The sequence below is a fragment of the Oculina patagonica genome, chromosome 14, assembly GCF_052425735.1.
Source record: "Oculina patagonica isolate OP01 chromosome 14, crgOcupat, whole genome shotgun sequence".
Classification (NCBI taxonomy): domain Eukaryota; kingdom Metazoa; phylum Cnidaria; class Anthozoa; order Scleractinia; family Oculinidae; genus Oculina; species Oculina patagonica.
In genome coordinates, this window is record NC_135771.1 from 21822733 (window position 1) to 21840283 (window position 17551).

The 17551-nt window shown below is 38.9% G+C and overlaps 1 protein-coding gene across 1 annotated transcript; it reads right to left on the reverse strand.

Moving 5' to 3' along the window:
• Positions 1-839: 839 nt before the first annotated feature.
• On the reverse strand, positions 840-12434 carry LOC144639239 (macrophage mannose receptor 1-like). The gene is made up of 8 exons (XM_078498530.1): positions 12149-12434; positions 8207-8530; positions 7679-7721; positions 6766-6945; positions 5690-5753; positions 4200-4487; positions 3573-3868; positions 840-2553 (listed from the first exon to the last, which is right to left on the reverse strand). The coding sequence occupies exons 2-8, from the start codon at positions 8522-8524 to the stop codon at positions 2327-2329; spliced, it is 1416 nt and encodes a 471-aa protein (XP_078354656.1). The 5' UTR covers positions 8525-8530; positions 12149-12434; the 3' UTR covers positions 840-2326.
• Between the last annotated feature and the right edge of the window lie 5117 nt (positions 12435-17551).

The window sequence follows — 17551 nt, forward strand, 5'->3', positions numbered from 1 at the left end:
GCCAATCAGCGCGCGCCAACAACGCTATCCACTGTTTTAGTATATACTAATTTACACTAGCTTTACGAGCTACACGAAATTTTCACGACATCTAAATTTCATGATATTTGGTGACACTTAAATTTGTGAGAATTTTGAAGGTAACAAGCCATTTTCTTTTCTGACGCAAAAATCGCGATTTGTTTTAAAGCTTAAATTTGATGTTGCGAAAATTTCGTGTAACAAGGTACTTTAAAAGCATTCCTCTATTTTGAGCTGATTAAATTATATTACAAGCTACAGAAAAGCAATAGGCAAATACAGTACGTAAAATTTTACATTTGCGTCAATGCCAATACTTAAAAGATTTTCGCGTCGAAGGGTTTCCCGTTACAAGAGTAGCCTTTGAGAGAGCTCTTAGTTGATTATCAACTAGAAGTTAATAATTAAAAGGTAAATTTACCGCCGAAGCGCATTTGGAAGAATCGACGTCTCGATCGCAACCTTTTTGATTTTGCTCCAATGAAGATCTATCGCTCGAAACGTCAGCTGTTCGAAGTTCGCAACGGCGGTTTAATTCACCTTGATCAACTTCAAGTTAGTAATCAACTAAGTGATTCATAACAGGGTTGTATCGCTTATGGTAGATGCACCATGTTAAAAGATTGGCTTGACTATAAAATGGAATCGAGAGTGGTCTACTATTAAACCCTAGGCTTCTCCTTCTAAATTTAAAATGTAAATAATCAAAAATGGTAAAAAAAAAAACATACAGAATGTCATGATTTGTAAAGACAATAAGCTTGGTAAACAGAACTACACTTAAGTACTGCTGCTTCGTTACTGCCGTTACTTATTTCTCTATAGCTTTCATCTGAATGGTAACACACTAAGGTTTCATTCATAGATTGAAAGTTAGCATGAAGTCAGCATAATAAACAGTACCACATGAAAATTGTCCTCAAATAAATCAGAGGAGCTTGCATTTGAATGGTCACACACTCAGTATGATTTCATCCACAGACGTAATCCTTCAAACAGGATAATAAACAGTACCACATGAAAGTACTGCTCAATGGCTTTCATTTGAATGATCGCACTTTATCCCCATACTTTAATCCTAAACTTGAGAGGAAACGGATCAAAAGCTGCTTGAAACGATTCATACGTTTGTATTATTTTAGGTGGCGACTTTCAGCTTATACCAGCTAGCTAGCCAGCCCTACAAATGTCTGCCAATTTGACATTTTCCAACAGGAAAATATTCCTCGTTCAATACAAAATGTGAATTTCTCTTAAATTTGCTCCAGTTACAATACGACATAGACGCTACCAATAAGTCGCATCTACAAATTTAAGTTTTAACAAATTTATGCTAATGAAGACAAACTTCTGTTCATGATGAGATCAAACAGTAATATATTTGTATACTTCTCCCCAACTTCCCTTGAACACATACCTACCAAAAATGGCTTGTTCACGCTCTAATAGCAACACTCAAAACAAATAAATGAAATAATATGATATTTTCACAAGTTTCGTTGCTGTTAAGGCTGCAAAAGTTTTTACTCGTTTAACACAGTTTTAGAGCCTGTCTAGCCTCGTTTCTATTTGTTTGATAGTAGATGTGTCAAAGTAATTCTCTTTAGGGTAGGAAGCTATGCTTCACGAAACTCCGAACAGTGATTTATTTTGAATTGATCAATCTTTAGGGTCTCCGCATACGTGGGGACATGTCTCAGGGACATGTCGCAGCGACATGTAGCAGCGACAAAATCGCGTGTTGTTCACACTGAGGGGACATGTAGCAGGGACGTGTAGCGGGGACATGTAGCAGCAACAAAATCACAATATGTACACACGCAAGAAAATTTTGGCGGGGACAGCGACACGTCCCCTCGGTTGTGCTGATAGCTTTTGGCTCGTGCAACACGAATTTTGCAGCAGTTTTGTCCCTGTGACATGTTGCACGGATTTCAACTCTTTGAACTTCGTGTAATATGTCGCAGGGACAAAATGTTGCAGGAATTCGTGTTGCACGAGCCAAAAATTGTCAGCACACACGAGGGGGACGTGTCGTTGCGTCATGTCCCTGGATCTTTTTTCCCGCTACATTTTCTCGCGTGTGTACATACTGTGATTTTGTTGCTGCTACATGTCCCCGCTACACGTCCCTGCTACATGTCCCCTCAGTGTGAACAACACATGATTTTGTCGCTGCTACATGTCGCTGCGACATGTCCCCACGTGTGCGGAGACCTTCAAAGGTAAAGTTCAAGTAAAGTAATTTAATTCTGACGACAAATGTGGGCGACAAAAATAACAGCGGCCATTTTTTGGAATGGGTCTATATTTTCTCACAAACAAAGTTTAGTTGCACCTCGCAATTTGTCTCTTTCCAAGTCTCTCGACTAGTTTCATTCCCCCCGCCAATAGCCACGCAATCTTCGTTGGTAGAATTAACGCACGGTTGTCCCTGGTACCAGTTGGCGAATGCGGCGACGTTTCCATTGCTCCAGAGATATTCTTTCTCAGTCGAAATATCGTTTAGTCCTGTCCAAGCTACGGACCAGTCTAGCAAAAAAAAAAAAAACAAGTAATTTGCGTTGTAAGTACCAGATTTTACAACATTTGTTACTGGACTGTAAAGGATTCAAGAAATAATCCGGCATACAAGGTATGGCAGCCCTATTTTTTTTTTTTCAGGCATATACAGCCAAATGATTTTATTCTTCAACGTTTGAAGTTTCATTATTATACGTTGCTAAAGTTTCATCCTTTTTTCTCTAAGGAAATCCGATCCGAATGGCAGATAAATATTTTGACAGAGAATGACGATAAGTAGCGAGCACTCGGTTGAAATGAATTCACATTCATGTATAAAGAGCCACTATATGCCTTCAAGAAAATAAGTTATGGGCGAGAAAACCTCATAAGGCATAGATCTAGAGCGCGCTGAAGGAAGGGAATTTGCCAACTTCGTTAAAGGGGAGGTGGTTGAAAAACTTGTTGGAACAGGCGTATAAATAAAGGATTTTAAATCTTATTTGGGACCTGCACTGCCAATGAGGTGTTTGCCGCAGGAATACGTGGTTATCCGGTCCAGTGAAAAGTCATATCATAGCTTTTACGCGAATTTAAATAGGAAAAAATATAAGCTCTTACCTAGACAAATTCACGACATCTGACTCTACGTCTTTCGCATAACTCAAGATTAATAAGTTCAAGACGAATAAAACCAGCAAGACAACAAAGTATTGGAATGCCATGCCTGCATATTCAAAGTTGTGAGAGGCGCGGTGGCCTAATGGTAAGTGCGCTGGAACCCTGGCCTGGTCCATGATGTTGTATTCTAGGGCAAGACCCTTAACTCTCACAGTACCCCCTTTTCACCGAGGTGTATGAATGGGTACTGGCGAATTTAACGCTGGGGGTAACCCTGCAATGGACTAGCATGTCATCCAAGGAGAGTAGAAATACTCTTTGGCGCTTCATGCTACTGAAACCGGGATTAGCTCCGACCTGATGGGCCACTAGGCTCGAAGGCAGACTTTACCTATATTCAAAGTTGTAAAGCTGACAGTCAGACGTACCGCTCGTGTTGGACACGCGTGCCTCCATCAATACTTCGCTGCTGTTTAAAGCTTTCTTAAAAACCTTGAGCTCTTTAATAAGACCATGTAGTGATTTGCCTCCTGCCTCAGAGTATTGCTTGCTTTTGGTTCCTATGTAATAGACGCTGTGTGAGTTGTTCATGGCTCTGTAGCTAGACTTGCCAGCATCAACGTTATGGTTCGCATATAGGAGACCGTTGACGAAAAATAAGCAGAGCCGTTTTTCTTCATCCCACGAGGCTGCCACGTGCAACCAAACACCATAAGGAATATTGCTAGGAATGAAGACAAAAAATTAAATTAACTTAATCTAAATAAAAAGGTCCTCTGCTATGGCCAAGCAACCTTTTATCTTAGTTTTGCTTCGTCTGCTCCTTTACATTCTCCTTTGCAGCCTTTTTTTTTGGATGAATTTTTTCCCTGAAAGTTAAACGTTGGGGAGTTCATAGACGTATATAGCTAAAGAAGTTAGGGAAAAGGAAATCAACACATTTCCAGAAAGGTTGGGCATCAGAATTTGTTGTGAAAACCAAGCTTTAAGCCTCGTTGGATCGCTCAAACTGGATGGAGTCTAACCCAATTAAAATTATAGGGACCACCACTTACCCAGAATAAAACGAACACAGGTCTACTAGGGGCGTATTGCTTCGTAACTGGAAAGACAGCATCTTCCAATCGCCGTGTAACCAGATCTGAAACTGATACGGCGGCCACCAGTCGCTATACACAGGGCCAGGAGTGTTGACGGGCTCCAAGACCTTCAGCCAGAACGTGATGGTAAATGCGGGAAATTGGAGGCTGACGGCTGGGGTATCTGCATATGCCCCTTGACCATCCAAGTACAGAACTGTTTTGCCGCCGTCGTCGTAATTGTAGGAAGCACCATTGTACAAACTGCATTCATTAATCGAAGAAAACACCATTATAATATTATAAATTAGCATTTATAGCCAAACAAAAAAGCGGCCTTTCAGATTCTTTCCAACTTTTTCCAGTTTTGTGTTTCAATAATTGACGATTGTCTTCGTTTTGCATGAGGTCTAAGTTTTAACAAGAGCGTGCGAGTGTTTATTTATAACGCAAAAAAGAGTCATATATATATATATCGCAAGCACGACCTATTCAACCTTATTACGTTATATCAGAAAACCAGGTAGGATCGAGGTGGATGTATACTGCAAGACCCCACATATACGAGCAAGTATTTAGACTTCCATTTACACAGCCCAGCGCAAAGCAAGAGAGCCGTCGTTAAGACTCTAATGGACCGAGCTAAGTTCATTCCATCAACAACTGCGCAAAGACAAAACGAGAAACAACGCGTTATTAATGACTTTAAAGCTAACGGTTATCCCGAGAGCTTTATCAAGTCAGCTGGCGAATCAAACCAAAAAAAACACGCAACCAAGAACCCAGGAGAATCCGAAGGCATACACGTCCATTCCGTATGTGAAAGGAGTGTCGGAGCCGCGTTCGACGGATTTTGAGCCGCGAAAACATCAAGACAGCGTTTAAACCAGTACGAACGTTAGGAAATATCTACAAAAAGCCCAAGGACCGGCCGAATAAAGAGCAGTTGAAAGGCATCGTATACAAAGTGACTTGCGGGGCATGCTCATTTGCATACGTTGAGGAAAGCAAAAGAAACTGGAAATCGCGTGGGGCCGAACACAAGCCCGGAACAAACGGAAATATCAACTCCGCGATTAAACATCATGCAGAAGTCGGCCACGACATACATCCAAGTTACGCCAAAATTCTTGAAACAGGTGCATGCAGCAAGAACAAAAGACTGTTTCTGGAATCCTTACATTCTTTCCTAGACAGAAACACTGTGAACGAAAGAGCGCCCTTCCCAAGGGTTTACGCATCGCTAGTTGCTCCCCAGGGGGGGGGGGGGGGGCAACAAACAATAACGTCGATGTAGCTTATTAAAATTCTGGGAACCTTGCAAAAATCCATCATTCTCTGAAGAAGACCGCAGAAGGCGATCGAAAATTTAGAGTGTCGTTTTATATTTTTTATAGATCTGTTTTTAACATTTTTTATATTTTAAGCAGAGTTTTCTGTTTTCCTTTTAATTAATTTTAACTTACACCACATCGCTCTCGGAGCCATCCAAACGCCAACAGCTAACAATGTCAGCGGAATATCTGCAATCTTTACAGAATAGTGAGTTGGTTAAAATTTTCAAAAATGTAAGGTAACTCTAAACCCATTTCCTGCTGAAACTACTGCTAGCAGCCTTATATTTTATATTTCATATACTGTGATCAATAGACCTCATTAACTTCATTGCTTGGTTTCCTCATTTCAGATCGTGTGATGCTACTTAGCAGTTGTATACACCTTTTAGTCGAGGGTTTTTTATTTTTCCGCTTCGTCAAAAAACAATGACACCCGGCCATGGATACTCTATCGCGAGGCACCAAGAATATCATAACGACGTCACGGGAAAAATAATTCAAATGGCGTCTCGACTTATTAAAAGGGTGTACAGCTTACAACTTATAATCTAGGGGTGTGCATGCATGTTTTCACATTTGACTCCACTATAGTAGGATGAACCGACCCATGGCGACCGTAAACGGTACACCCTCCAGCTTCTCAAACATTGCGAACCGGCGATAGTAGTGGTAGCAAAAGGCTGCTAAAAGGGAAAGTAAAAAGGTTTGTTATTTTTTACATCAGTCTGTTAGCCTTCTTTTTGTATTCACTGTTTTGAATTTATACGAGACCTCTGGGAAAAAGAACAGTGTTACATAATAAACCTACGGTGTATTTTTTCTAAGACAACAACAAGCAACAACCAAATTAATTACTTTGCCAAAAATATAAAGTACTTTCTAAAACAGAATATAATAAAATACTACTTAGTACCTTAATTAGGCAAAAACTGCCCAGAATAGTAAAAACCAAACAAGCTAAGTAATTACAAAACTTAAGTAGCTTTATCTGAGTTGTAACACACAAAAGGAAAAAGGCAGAAAACAAGATACAGACAAAACACAAGCAAGTAGTCAATTACATGTACAGTAGTTTTAAGAGTACTTATACTGTAGTAGTTTTAAGTTTTAAGTGTATTGATACGCTTAATTAATTGATTGATGGATTGATTGATTGACTGATTGATTGATATATTTCCCAGTACATGTCTTTTTTTTTCACTCGCCTGGACGTATGACTGTATTTTCCACAAGTGAATAAATAAAAGTATTTTCCATCTTGCTGTTTATAGACACCAGGTCCCCACCGAGTGACTGACAGAACTGGCGCGCTTGCCCCCAAGTTTTCTTGTCATTGAAAAACTTCAGTGATTTGGAGCCGAAGCGATACCATCCTTCAGGGAGAGCTATAAAGAGAACAAGGGACTACGATAGTACAGTCGCTTGGATCTGACTCCGGGATGGGATGGTTGTGTGGGGTGGGGCGGGAGGGGGAGTGAAGCACGCTCTTCCGATATTTTTGAAAACATCCCAAGAATATATTAGAAGTTATGGGTTGTATTGTTATGCTTATATTTATGCAATAATTGAGTGAATCAGTGATTGGTTGGTTGATTGTATTGATTGATTGATTGATTGATTGATTGATTGATTGATTGATTGATCTAGTAGTGTTTGATTTGTGTAATATGTTTTATATATGTACTTTTGTTTTTCCCTCGAAGATATTAGCCAATTTTATAGCTACTCTGTAATTCGAGAATAGATATATAAATTTTATCTATGTATATGACTTTTCATGGCCACAAGTTTAGCTGACTCGTCCCCAGTCGTCTTAGCTTTTGAGTCCGTCTTGAGTCGACTGCTCAACACGGAGGGAAGAGTATATTATCTAATTACACGCACAATTGGTAATACAATGGCCACGCTAGTGTTTTGCATGAAGCTATGTAAGGCATGTTTATGATGCCACGAAACATTTTCTTGGCTTTATTTTACAAGTTTAAGACGGAAAACTTACGGCTGGCATTGACCGGTTGCAATTAAGCTCGTCCAAAATTTCGAGTTTATTGGACTGTGTAAACACGCGCTATTGTTTTCTATTTCTAACTTATCAAAATAACATAAAACGGATCTAACCTTCTTTGTTCAGACACAGGTTTGCGGTGCAATGTTCAATTTCCTGCAAATTTAAGAAAAACAAACTGTCAGGCACGTATTCCAGCGATAGGTTCCTTGCAGAATCAAATTGCAGACTTCCATGTGTTACTATTGCAAAGAAAAATAATTTCATTGGTAGGTAAGGTAGGTAAAGTCTGCATTCGAGCCAAGTGGCCCTTCAGACCGGAGCTTATCCCGTTTTCAGTAGCTAGCATGAAGCGACTAGGAGTATTTCCCACCCCCCCCCCCCCTAGATGGGATGCTAGTCCATCGCAGGGTTACCCCCAGCATTAAATTTGCCGGTACCCATTTATACACCTGGGTGGAGAGAGGCACTATGAGAGTAAAGTGTCTTACCCAAGAACACAATCCAGTGACCCCGGCCAGGACTCGAACCCGGACAGCTCGATCCGGAGTCCAGCGCACAAACCATTAGCTAGGCCATCGCGCCTCCCATAAAATAATGTTATCAGGACTAAACAAATTGATTTAAAAAAATATTCTTACTGTCATTTGGTGATATTCACTTCCAGCCTCAGATTTAAAATTCTGAGGGTCAGCGGCTTTGCTTGAGTTATTAAGCTCGCACATAACTTTGGGCCCTTGCCTCGATTTCATGTTGACCGAGAAACAAAATGGCGCATGGACGCATTGCGAGCGACAGATGTCCGTTGATATATCTGGTATTGACTTTATGACGTGGTTTTCTAAGGACACACCATATTCTTTGAGGAATTTGTATTGTAAACATCCTGCCGTTGCAGTGTTGATTTGAAGAAAGAGGAAATACATTGATGGGAGGAGTTGCAGCACTGGTCCATTCATCGTAAGCTGAGAAAACGAAAAAAATATGAAAATCACTTAAAACCTTTTTTTTTTTTTGCAATAAAAAGCTTTATTGGTGTTAGAGCTTACAGTAGAAGGAAACAATAAAACTAACAGGAAGAAAAAAAATAAAAATAAGAAATTATAAAGGTATTTACATGCGTTACAATTTATTTTACATACAGTGCATACATTTATCGCTAAAATTAATTATACAAGGATACAAGGAAAACGTAGAAATAGTAGTATTGATAAAAAAAGATAACGTACGGTATATGTATTTATGAGAAGAAAAAAAAACTAAAAAAGATTTCCATATATTTTCTTTGAATTCAGGCAGTTTTTTATTTTGGATCGCGATTTCTCTTTGTATATTAAGTCTTTCTTTTAAGAGTGACAGAAAACTTTCGAAGCATAGTTTTTCATCGTGTAAGCATTTACAGAATATAGAGTATTTCGCGATGAGAAGCGTGTAGTTTAAAGAGTACGAGTGCGTCTAATCACAATCACAAACTCTCAGCTACAAGACATCTATGAACGTTCTTTCTTGTAAATAAAATTTAAATTAAAACTATATATTTTAAGCCGATGTAGCAAAAACGAGAGATACTGTTTCATGAAATAGCCTAACATTATCCTAGATACTTTACAAACTCCCAAACACTGATACAATATAAATCTTTGGGCAAGTTTTATGAAAGTCAAACAAAATACTGAAGAATGTAAAGTGAAATGGCAACTTGGATAAGTGAAAGTAAATGAAGAAGCGTTCTTAGCTCAGTGGTTAGAGCGTCCAACCGGTATTCTGGAAGGTCATGGGTTCGACTCCCGTTGGGGGAACTCGGAAAATCTTTTTTCCGAGTATTCACTTGAGAACGCTTCTTCATTTAAAATACTGAAGAGTAAATAATTACAAATCACACCTCCAGGCAATGAAACAACATTACTTGGATTAATTCCAGCACAATAATACACGGAGATATCTTGACTCGCAGAATAACCAGAACGTTGTATTTTAAAAATGCTTAATTCTTTGTCCGAAAGACGTAAATTACCAACTTTTTGTTTTGAAGCAATACTGCAACCGTCTTTAATCTGTTACTTGGCGTACATATAAATTATGTATTTACCAAGAGGTTCTAAGGCCATTATCTAAATAGGTGGGTAACTAATGGAGCCAAAAATTAATGTACATATTTTTTAATAAACATAAATAATGCAACAGTTGAAATGACTTTCTTTTTCACGCTCTATGAGAAATAATCCCTACTAAATACTGAAAGACATTCAAAGGATTATCAACGAAAAATTGTTGCATTTTTGGTATTTTGAAAAAAACAACAACTGGCAATCGAAGTTGTAAAAACGAAACTCGAACAGTCCGATGAGTGGAAAGAAGCAACTAACCTTGGCATGGAGCAAGTTATTGACCTGTTGGAGATCGTGCTTAACAACAGCTATTTCACTTATGAGGGAATGTATTACCACCAAGTATTTGGCTGCGCGATGGGATCGCACCGGTCAGCGCTGTGATTGCGGACCTTGTAATGAGTAACATCGAAGAACGAGTCTTGTCCACATCTCCAGTTGCGCCTAAATGGTGGAGGAGATATGTCGACGACTCAAACGTATGTTTGAAGAAATCGAACGTGCAAGTTTTCTACCGACATCTCAACTCTATTGACAACAACATCCAATTCACAATAGAACGTGCAAGTCAAACGGACAAAGGGCAGAGAATCTCCTTCTTGGATTCTCAGATCACCGTGTTGAGTGATGGCTCTATAGAGATTGGCGTCTTCAGGAAAGAAACTCACACGAACACTGAAATATCTCGACTTCGCGTTGCACAACCCCATTCAGCACAAGGAATCCGTGGTGAAAACACTACTTAACAGGGCCAACTTGCTACCGTCAAACCCTGAACTCAAAAGCAGTGAACAAGATCGAGTCATGGAGGATCTTAGAGCAAACGGGTATCCTGACGTCCTGTTTAAGAAATGCATAAGGGACAGAGCCAGAGAAAGGCGCACGCAAGATAGACCACTGGGGCTCGCAGCCATTCCGTACGTAAGAGGCGCATCGGATCGCGTGGGTCGCGTCCTCCAGAAATTCCACATTCGGACGGCATTCAAGCCTGTTGGAACATTGGGCCATGTGTTCAGAAAGCCAAAAGATCGACCAGCGGCTAACCAAATAGCTGGAATTGTTTACAAAGTAAAGTGCCACGACTGCTAATTTACATACATCAGGGAAAGCAAGCGCTCATGGTCCTCGCGCGGAGCCGAACATGATCCAGGCCGCGCGAGCAACAGCGAATCGTCAATAAAGCAGCACGCCGAGTCAACGGAACACAACATCCATCCGAAAGACGCCCAGATCCTCGAGCGTGGCATAAGCAATTACAGCAAGGGGCTTTTCTTGGAGTCGTGGCACTCCACTTTAGACAGCAATGCTGTAAACGAACAGAAAGCGTTCCCTCGCGCATACGTGCCTTTAATTTAAAATTAAAAAAGAAGGTAAGAAGCGCACGGATGGGTAGCGCGAGCATAAACGAACTTTTGAACTCTGATGAAGGTGAACAGTAAAGTCAGTTTTATCAAAAAAAAAACTGTGTGGTTTAGCTGGAACTGATTCAAATGCGATGAGTTGCTATGTACTTAACAATGCTAGTCTAGCTTAAATCAGTCAGCTTAAAACCACCCGTATAACATTGAATAAACGGCCTGATCGACTAACGAAGCAAAATCATAATTAACGAAGCAGATAAACTAAATGATAGAAGCCGAACACACAGCATGGTCACTGTTTTCACACCGCTTTAGTTTTTAATCATACTCAGTTTTACTTTCGGCGGTTGAAACAGAATAACAAATTATTGTAATGGAAATTTGAAGAGAGGCAATATCACGGACAGCGTGAAAAAAAAAACCCGACCATTTGTTTCGAGTTTGTCTTTCGTAATCCGTTCAAAAGTTCTTCAGTGGTAAACATTTTTTTTTTGGCAGTTTATCTCCAGTATTGTTCTACCTGTATTGTTATACCGGTCTGGTCGGCCAGACCGGTGTATTTGAGAACAGAATTCCGTTGTTAGTCAGATTTTTCCTGTCAAATCAGTCAATGCATAAATATTGTACACTGTTGTGGTGGATTTGTGGGAAAATCTCTTGAAGAGGAGCCACATCACATTCAAAACCACCGGACTGGCCGGCCAGTTCTGACTAATGGAAAGCGCCTTTAGAAAACTACTATTTTTCGTTCAATCGAAGGTTTTTTGTACAACAGAAAAATGACTTTAAAATTTTGCGACATAACTCCTTTAAATATATATTCGCTAAAAATTAAGAAGGAATACTGACTACTGTCTTATTAAAATCGTCAGAAACACTAAATCATAACATTTTCGCTGTTTTTGAATGACGAACACTAGTCACACTTGTATAAAGTAAGTATTTCGATTTACTTCGTGCTAATAGGTAGCTTATATAACAAAACAAACGAACTAAATTCTAGACAAACAAAAAATGGAGTGTGTTAAATTTCTGTTGGTTTACGTGGATGACTAACATGTATCTCTATGTAATAAGCATTTCCCCGCAGTTCTAAAGACGACTCATCTCTTACCTCTAGATAGAGACCAGTATTTCCCGTTTTCTTTTCTCCACTGATGGCATAGAAGTTCACTTGGTTATAAAACCTTAATGCGTTGTACTGAAAATAACTTTGTTTTTAATATATGCCACCCTTCCATACATTAACTGAAGTGGCGCCTACAAATCTACATCGTACGTTATATAAAGAAAACCATCGCAACCACGAAATACACTCCGGCCCTTTGAGAACGTAACTGACTCTAGATTTCCACACTAAATATAAAAAAAATGTAGAAAACACTCGCCTATTCCTGAGCACGGCTTCATGGTGGCTCGGGTAATGCATTCTACATTAGGCTTTTTTTTTGTTTGATTGCAATTACAGTGATTAAAATGAAACCAATTATGGATGCCGAGGGTTTTGCGATGTCTCGATTAATCGCGGGATCATTAAGTGTTATCACCTGCTTGAACCGATAACACTTATCAAAACCTTGATTATCAACAAAACTTTATTAACAAAAGAAATATGTAGTAGTTTTGCCTATATGACCCTTAGTTACCCAACTAATGGACTATTCCGAGAATGCATAACCAAACCATGTATAACCAAAGGTCCTCCAAGAATTGTTTTATTACACATATATTGTAAGTTCTTATTAATAATGATTTTGTTAAACACAAACAAGTGAAAATAAGCGAAAGTAACCGACGTTTCGGGGTCTTCATGACGCCATTGTCAAGGTAAGATTAATAAAGATTACAAATTATGCGATTTCAAAAAGTTGTTACGTGAATTAACATAATAAGGCATGCGAGGCAAATTACAGAAATACTTTTGCACGTATTGAGTCTGATTGCACGTTGAGAGTTGGTTTTAGTTCTCTGATGAATAACATCTCGTGCACTAAGCAATCAAATTTATTTCTGCATTTCTTAAGAACGTTAAAACGCCTCAGTAGGTCTTCAGGGACCTTTCCGTGTTTGTCTTGATAGTGTTTATATATGATGTTGTAGCAAGTGCATGAATAATGAAACTCATTGTCAATTCCTGCGGATTCGGTAAAAACGGTCTGTGGCTGATTGAAAGTTAACTTTCGCTACACCGTACCAGCATTTTTTCATGTAAATAAACAACTTGCCACTGGGTTCCATAAGTAACCTTTAATTTGAAACTGGGCTCCAGCTGACACACAAATTATAGGTTCCAAAGAAGAACGCATTGCCGACATAAAATATATGGAGTAGAACCCCGGGGGGGGGGGGGGGCACCCTGTATATTTTTGGGTGGGGGTGTGCCGCTGGGAATTTGAAGGCCTTACCCTATACTAGACCATTTTCAGCTGATTTTTGCAACCCTATACTAGACTAGACACCGAAAATCCCTACCCTATCCCAGACTTGCATTTTTTTAGAACTGTATCACTATCAGTGTTTTAATGGAAAACCATCTGTCAACAACGATGCCGCGATGTTTTTATTAACGTTTAGGAAATCCTCTTTCTCTTCTGAGTTTCTATTCCTATTCTGGACTTATTTCGTCATACCACCGATCAGTTTCCCGGCAAATGCTACTCTTTTCCAGACCAAAACTCTCTGATTTCTATACCCTATCCCAGACTAAACTGCTTGAAAACCATACCCTTCACAGCGGCACATACCTATATAGCTCATGTATGGGAGTGCTCCCCCCCCCCCCCCCGGGAGTAGAACCCCGGTAACTCGAACTCTGAAGGGAAACGAAAAACAGTTCGAGTTAGCGGGGTTTCGAGTTTATAATATCGGGGTCGATTGAGTAATTAATTTGCCAAGTTAATAATTGATAATTTACTGTTTTTTCAGCATTTTAGTATACAGTACAGTGCAAATTGAACTTATCTCGTCAGAAACTCTAACACGATCATACATTCTTATGATAAGAGTGAAAAATGACTGTCAAATACGTGATCTGTTCGTTGCTCTAATCAAAGGGCAAGCAACCGTGGCGAGTTGCAAGAACCGGAATTCGAGTTATCGGGGTAAATTTGACCCAAGTTTTGATCAAGGGAAATGAAATTTAGTTCGAGTTATCTGAGTGCGAGTTAACCGAGTAAAAATGACTGAAAAGTGTGGTCAAATCCAAGGGAAATGGAAGTTAGTTCGAGTTAGCGGGGGTATTCGAGTTACCGGGGTTCTACTGTAATGATAACAGAATAATGATTTTATTTTCTTAAGCATGCCTTGCAAGCTCACAGGACTTCTTATAAAATGAAACCAAGATTACATATCTTAATCTAAGTTTATAAGTATTGTCAATCCCCGCATAAATTACAGATGATATCTTATTTTATTTCGCCTGTGGCTGTAAAATAATAATTGAAGCCATGTTTTCTTTTTTCTAATATAATTCTCGATCTTTGCATTAGCATCCAATGAGCTTAAAGACGCCTTTTATAATGTGTGTTGGTAACCCTGCTATAATGTTGATAGTTAAATGCTTCTGCCTCGTCCCCAGGCGTCCTCGTCCTTGGTCGTGCACGGTTCGCTTGGTGTTGTGGGACTGACGTGCACGGTTCGCTTGGCGTTCTGGGCCTGATGCGGACGGGGAAGCGGACGCCTGGCAGATCCTGTTCAGTTTCTTGGCAAAAATGTTCGGTTTCTCGTCAAAAGGCGTTTTAGCGCTTTTAACAAGTTTAACGGTCAAGAAATCAACACTGGGAGATACGTGGAAGTTAGTACTGTCAACATGGGGATTTTGACGGCCTTTCGGATCGTTTTCGTTGCTCTATCGAGCCGATTCTTTTCAGCGTTCACTGAGGCTGGTTTCAGCAAAGTGGGGGTCCCCTTGCTTTAATCTAATGTTGGCGGGAAATCTAGCTCAAAATCAGCGATTTATCCGGAGAAATGGTATGAAATCTGAGCAGAAGATTGAACAGAGAAAATCCCACTTTGATTGCGAGAAGATCGTCAATGGCGGAGGGTAAAGAATCTCTGCCGTCGTTAGAAAATTAAATTTCTTTATAAGCTTCGAACTGAGGGTAAGTTTCGCTTCAATCGATGCCAGAAATTCGAGCTGGTTTGTTTCGTTTCTGAGCAGTGCTTAGCTTCCTTACATTTCGGTATACTTTTATTTGTACCTCTTGGCCGTTAAACTTCAGGTATAAAGTCTATAAGTAGCGCTCCAGAGAGAGCCGTTCAAGTGCTAACAAGTGTTTTATCAAATTAATGTTGTCCAACGTAGGAGATCTTATGAGAACATGACACATAAACAATTATAATGTGTGCTGATATTTTATTCTAGCTAGGTTAACCTCATAATTTACCTTTCTTGACAGAAAGTACAATTATTGAAATTTCAACTTTGCGTAGTTCTGTTTATTTCAGCACTTAAGGTGTTAGTGACCAGAGGAGGCAGATCCTACTTAAAATTTCTTTTTACTGATTCAAGTGTTAATATCGAAATTACTCTCCGCTGATTAATTTGTGTGTTTCTCGTCACTGTACTGCTTGATAATGCATTGATACTGTAAGGAGAAATAAGGTTTTGGTCACTCTTTTGGAGGATTTAAGCAGGATAAGACTTTGACAAACTTGTAACAAAAAAAAAATATAGTTTTTTTCTAGTTGTAGTGTCACAGGGAGTGTTTTTTTAGTAGGTGTTTTTAGAGAATGTGTGGCAAAACTTTATTCCTAAGGGTAACAAAACACTGGACTATGACAGACAGCAAAACTGAAATCATTTTTGCCGGCCCAAGAGTTTATGGCTGAGATAGTGTAGGAAAATAAATTGAGATGCCAGGCAATTTTACATCAAAGAGTTTGTTACTGACTCTTAAATGCATTTCATGTGAACATGGCAACTCCTGGCTAATCATATTCAATTTGATTAAAATAAATAAACCGGCAAACCTGGAGTTGCCACTTTTTCCCCAGTCTGCTAATAGCCCACTGCCTCTAGCAGTCTTGGAAAACAATTAAAACACTTTAAATGTTGAATGTATGCTTTGCCTACCGTGCTGCTTTATACCCATGACAACAGCTGTTGTAAGAGAAAAAGATACCTTTTTACATTTTTAAAAATATTTTTAGTAGTACTGATTTTGCAAAACCATTCAGACATTTCCCTTCAATTTGCAAAAGTTATCTAGCCAGGAGGGTTTTACCTGCATGGCCTTAACCTACTGTGAATTTAAATAAGTTGTGCATGAGATAATCTGAGGATTACTGTTTGTATGACAATTTCCTTGGTGGTGCCCTTCATATGATTATGATCTAGACATATTAGTTAGCCTTCTCCTGAAAATTAACTTGATTGATATTCTAAACTGATTTACTACCCTCTTCAACCCTCCATGTACAGTTCACCCCAGCTCCTTTTGCAATTAGTTAATATCAAGTCAGTGGGAGCATAACAAAGGCCTTTAGACACCAAATTAGCAAGCACAAAGTAGACATTTCTTTTCAGTGGCTAAAAAAGTAAAGAATTTTACAAATACATGTACTATTTTAAATTTGTAAAGAATTACAGGAGAGTGATAAAAAATTAAGAGGGGTTTGTTACTAGAGTTATTTAGAATAGAATGATGGTGGGCCTTGGATGTCCAAAGATGCTAGCCTTGCATATTAATACATAAATATTTATGAGAAAAATTATCTTTCCATTTTTACAAAGCAAGATTTCAAGATGATCTTAAATCATATACCGCACATGAACCATTCTAAAAACTTCATGAAAACAGTGTCACATTCATCAGAAATACTCTCTGCACCTGCCCCCAAATTAAAAGCCTGCATGGCATGGCATAGGGTACATTCCAAACAATTTAGTTGACTCAGTTGCATTCACAGCATAAATGGCAGACTCACTGCCACAATGCTTAACAAAAAAATGTGTATTTATCCTTAATAAATTGTGGTTTAATGGGAAAAAAGTCACCTACTGGCAATCAATAAAAAAAAATTGCATTGAAAAAAATTACAGTTATGATATCAAACATTTTTAATGTAATTTTTATTTTCAATTAATAAAACAACTATCAAAGGTTGTGCTTGATTACTGATAAGCAGATAATTAACATTTTATTGAAGTAAACCAGAGATAGTAGAAATGACATCCCAAAGACAGATGAATTGTTATTTGTATCGATGGATTCATGCTGTTGTTGCATTATCTTTGTCGCGTCTGGCTTGAATGAGCGTCCATGGAATAACTAAAAGGCAACTAACTCTCGGGCTCTACGAAAAAAATTCTACACAAAACAATAATGGAAAGGATAACTAATTTTCTTGTCATTTACACTCGGATTTACAAGACAACTTCGATAAACGGAAATGAGTACCTGTCTCTCTTGGAGTTCGAAAAATGTCATTAGACATTTCAACGTCTATTTGTCGCAAAGGATTTAAAGCTTTTTTAACTTCACAGAGTGCCTCGTATGCTCCTTCTGGCTCTTCT

Bases quoted from the DNA above. Each gene is read 5' to 3' on its own strand.
- LOC144639239 (XM_078498530.1), bottom strand. From the start codon at position 8,524: ATGAATGGACCAGTGCTGCAACTCCTCCCATCAATGTATTTCCTCTTT. The intron at 6,946-7,678 runs GTTAGATCCGTT...TTCTCTTTATAG, and splicing joins CCTGTGTCTGAACAAAGAAG to CTCTCCCTGAAGGATGGTAT. The intron at 3,869-4,199 runs GTAAGTGGTGGT...CTTCATTCCTAG, and splicing joins CTGTGTTCGTTTTATTCTGG to CAATATTCCTTATGGTGTTT.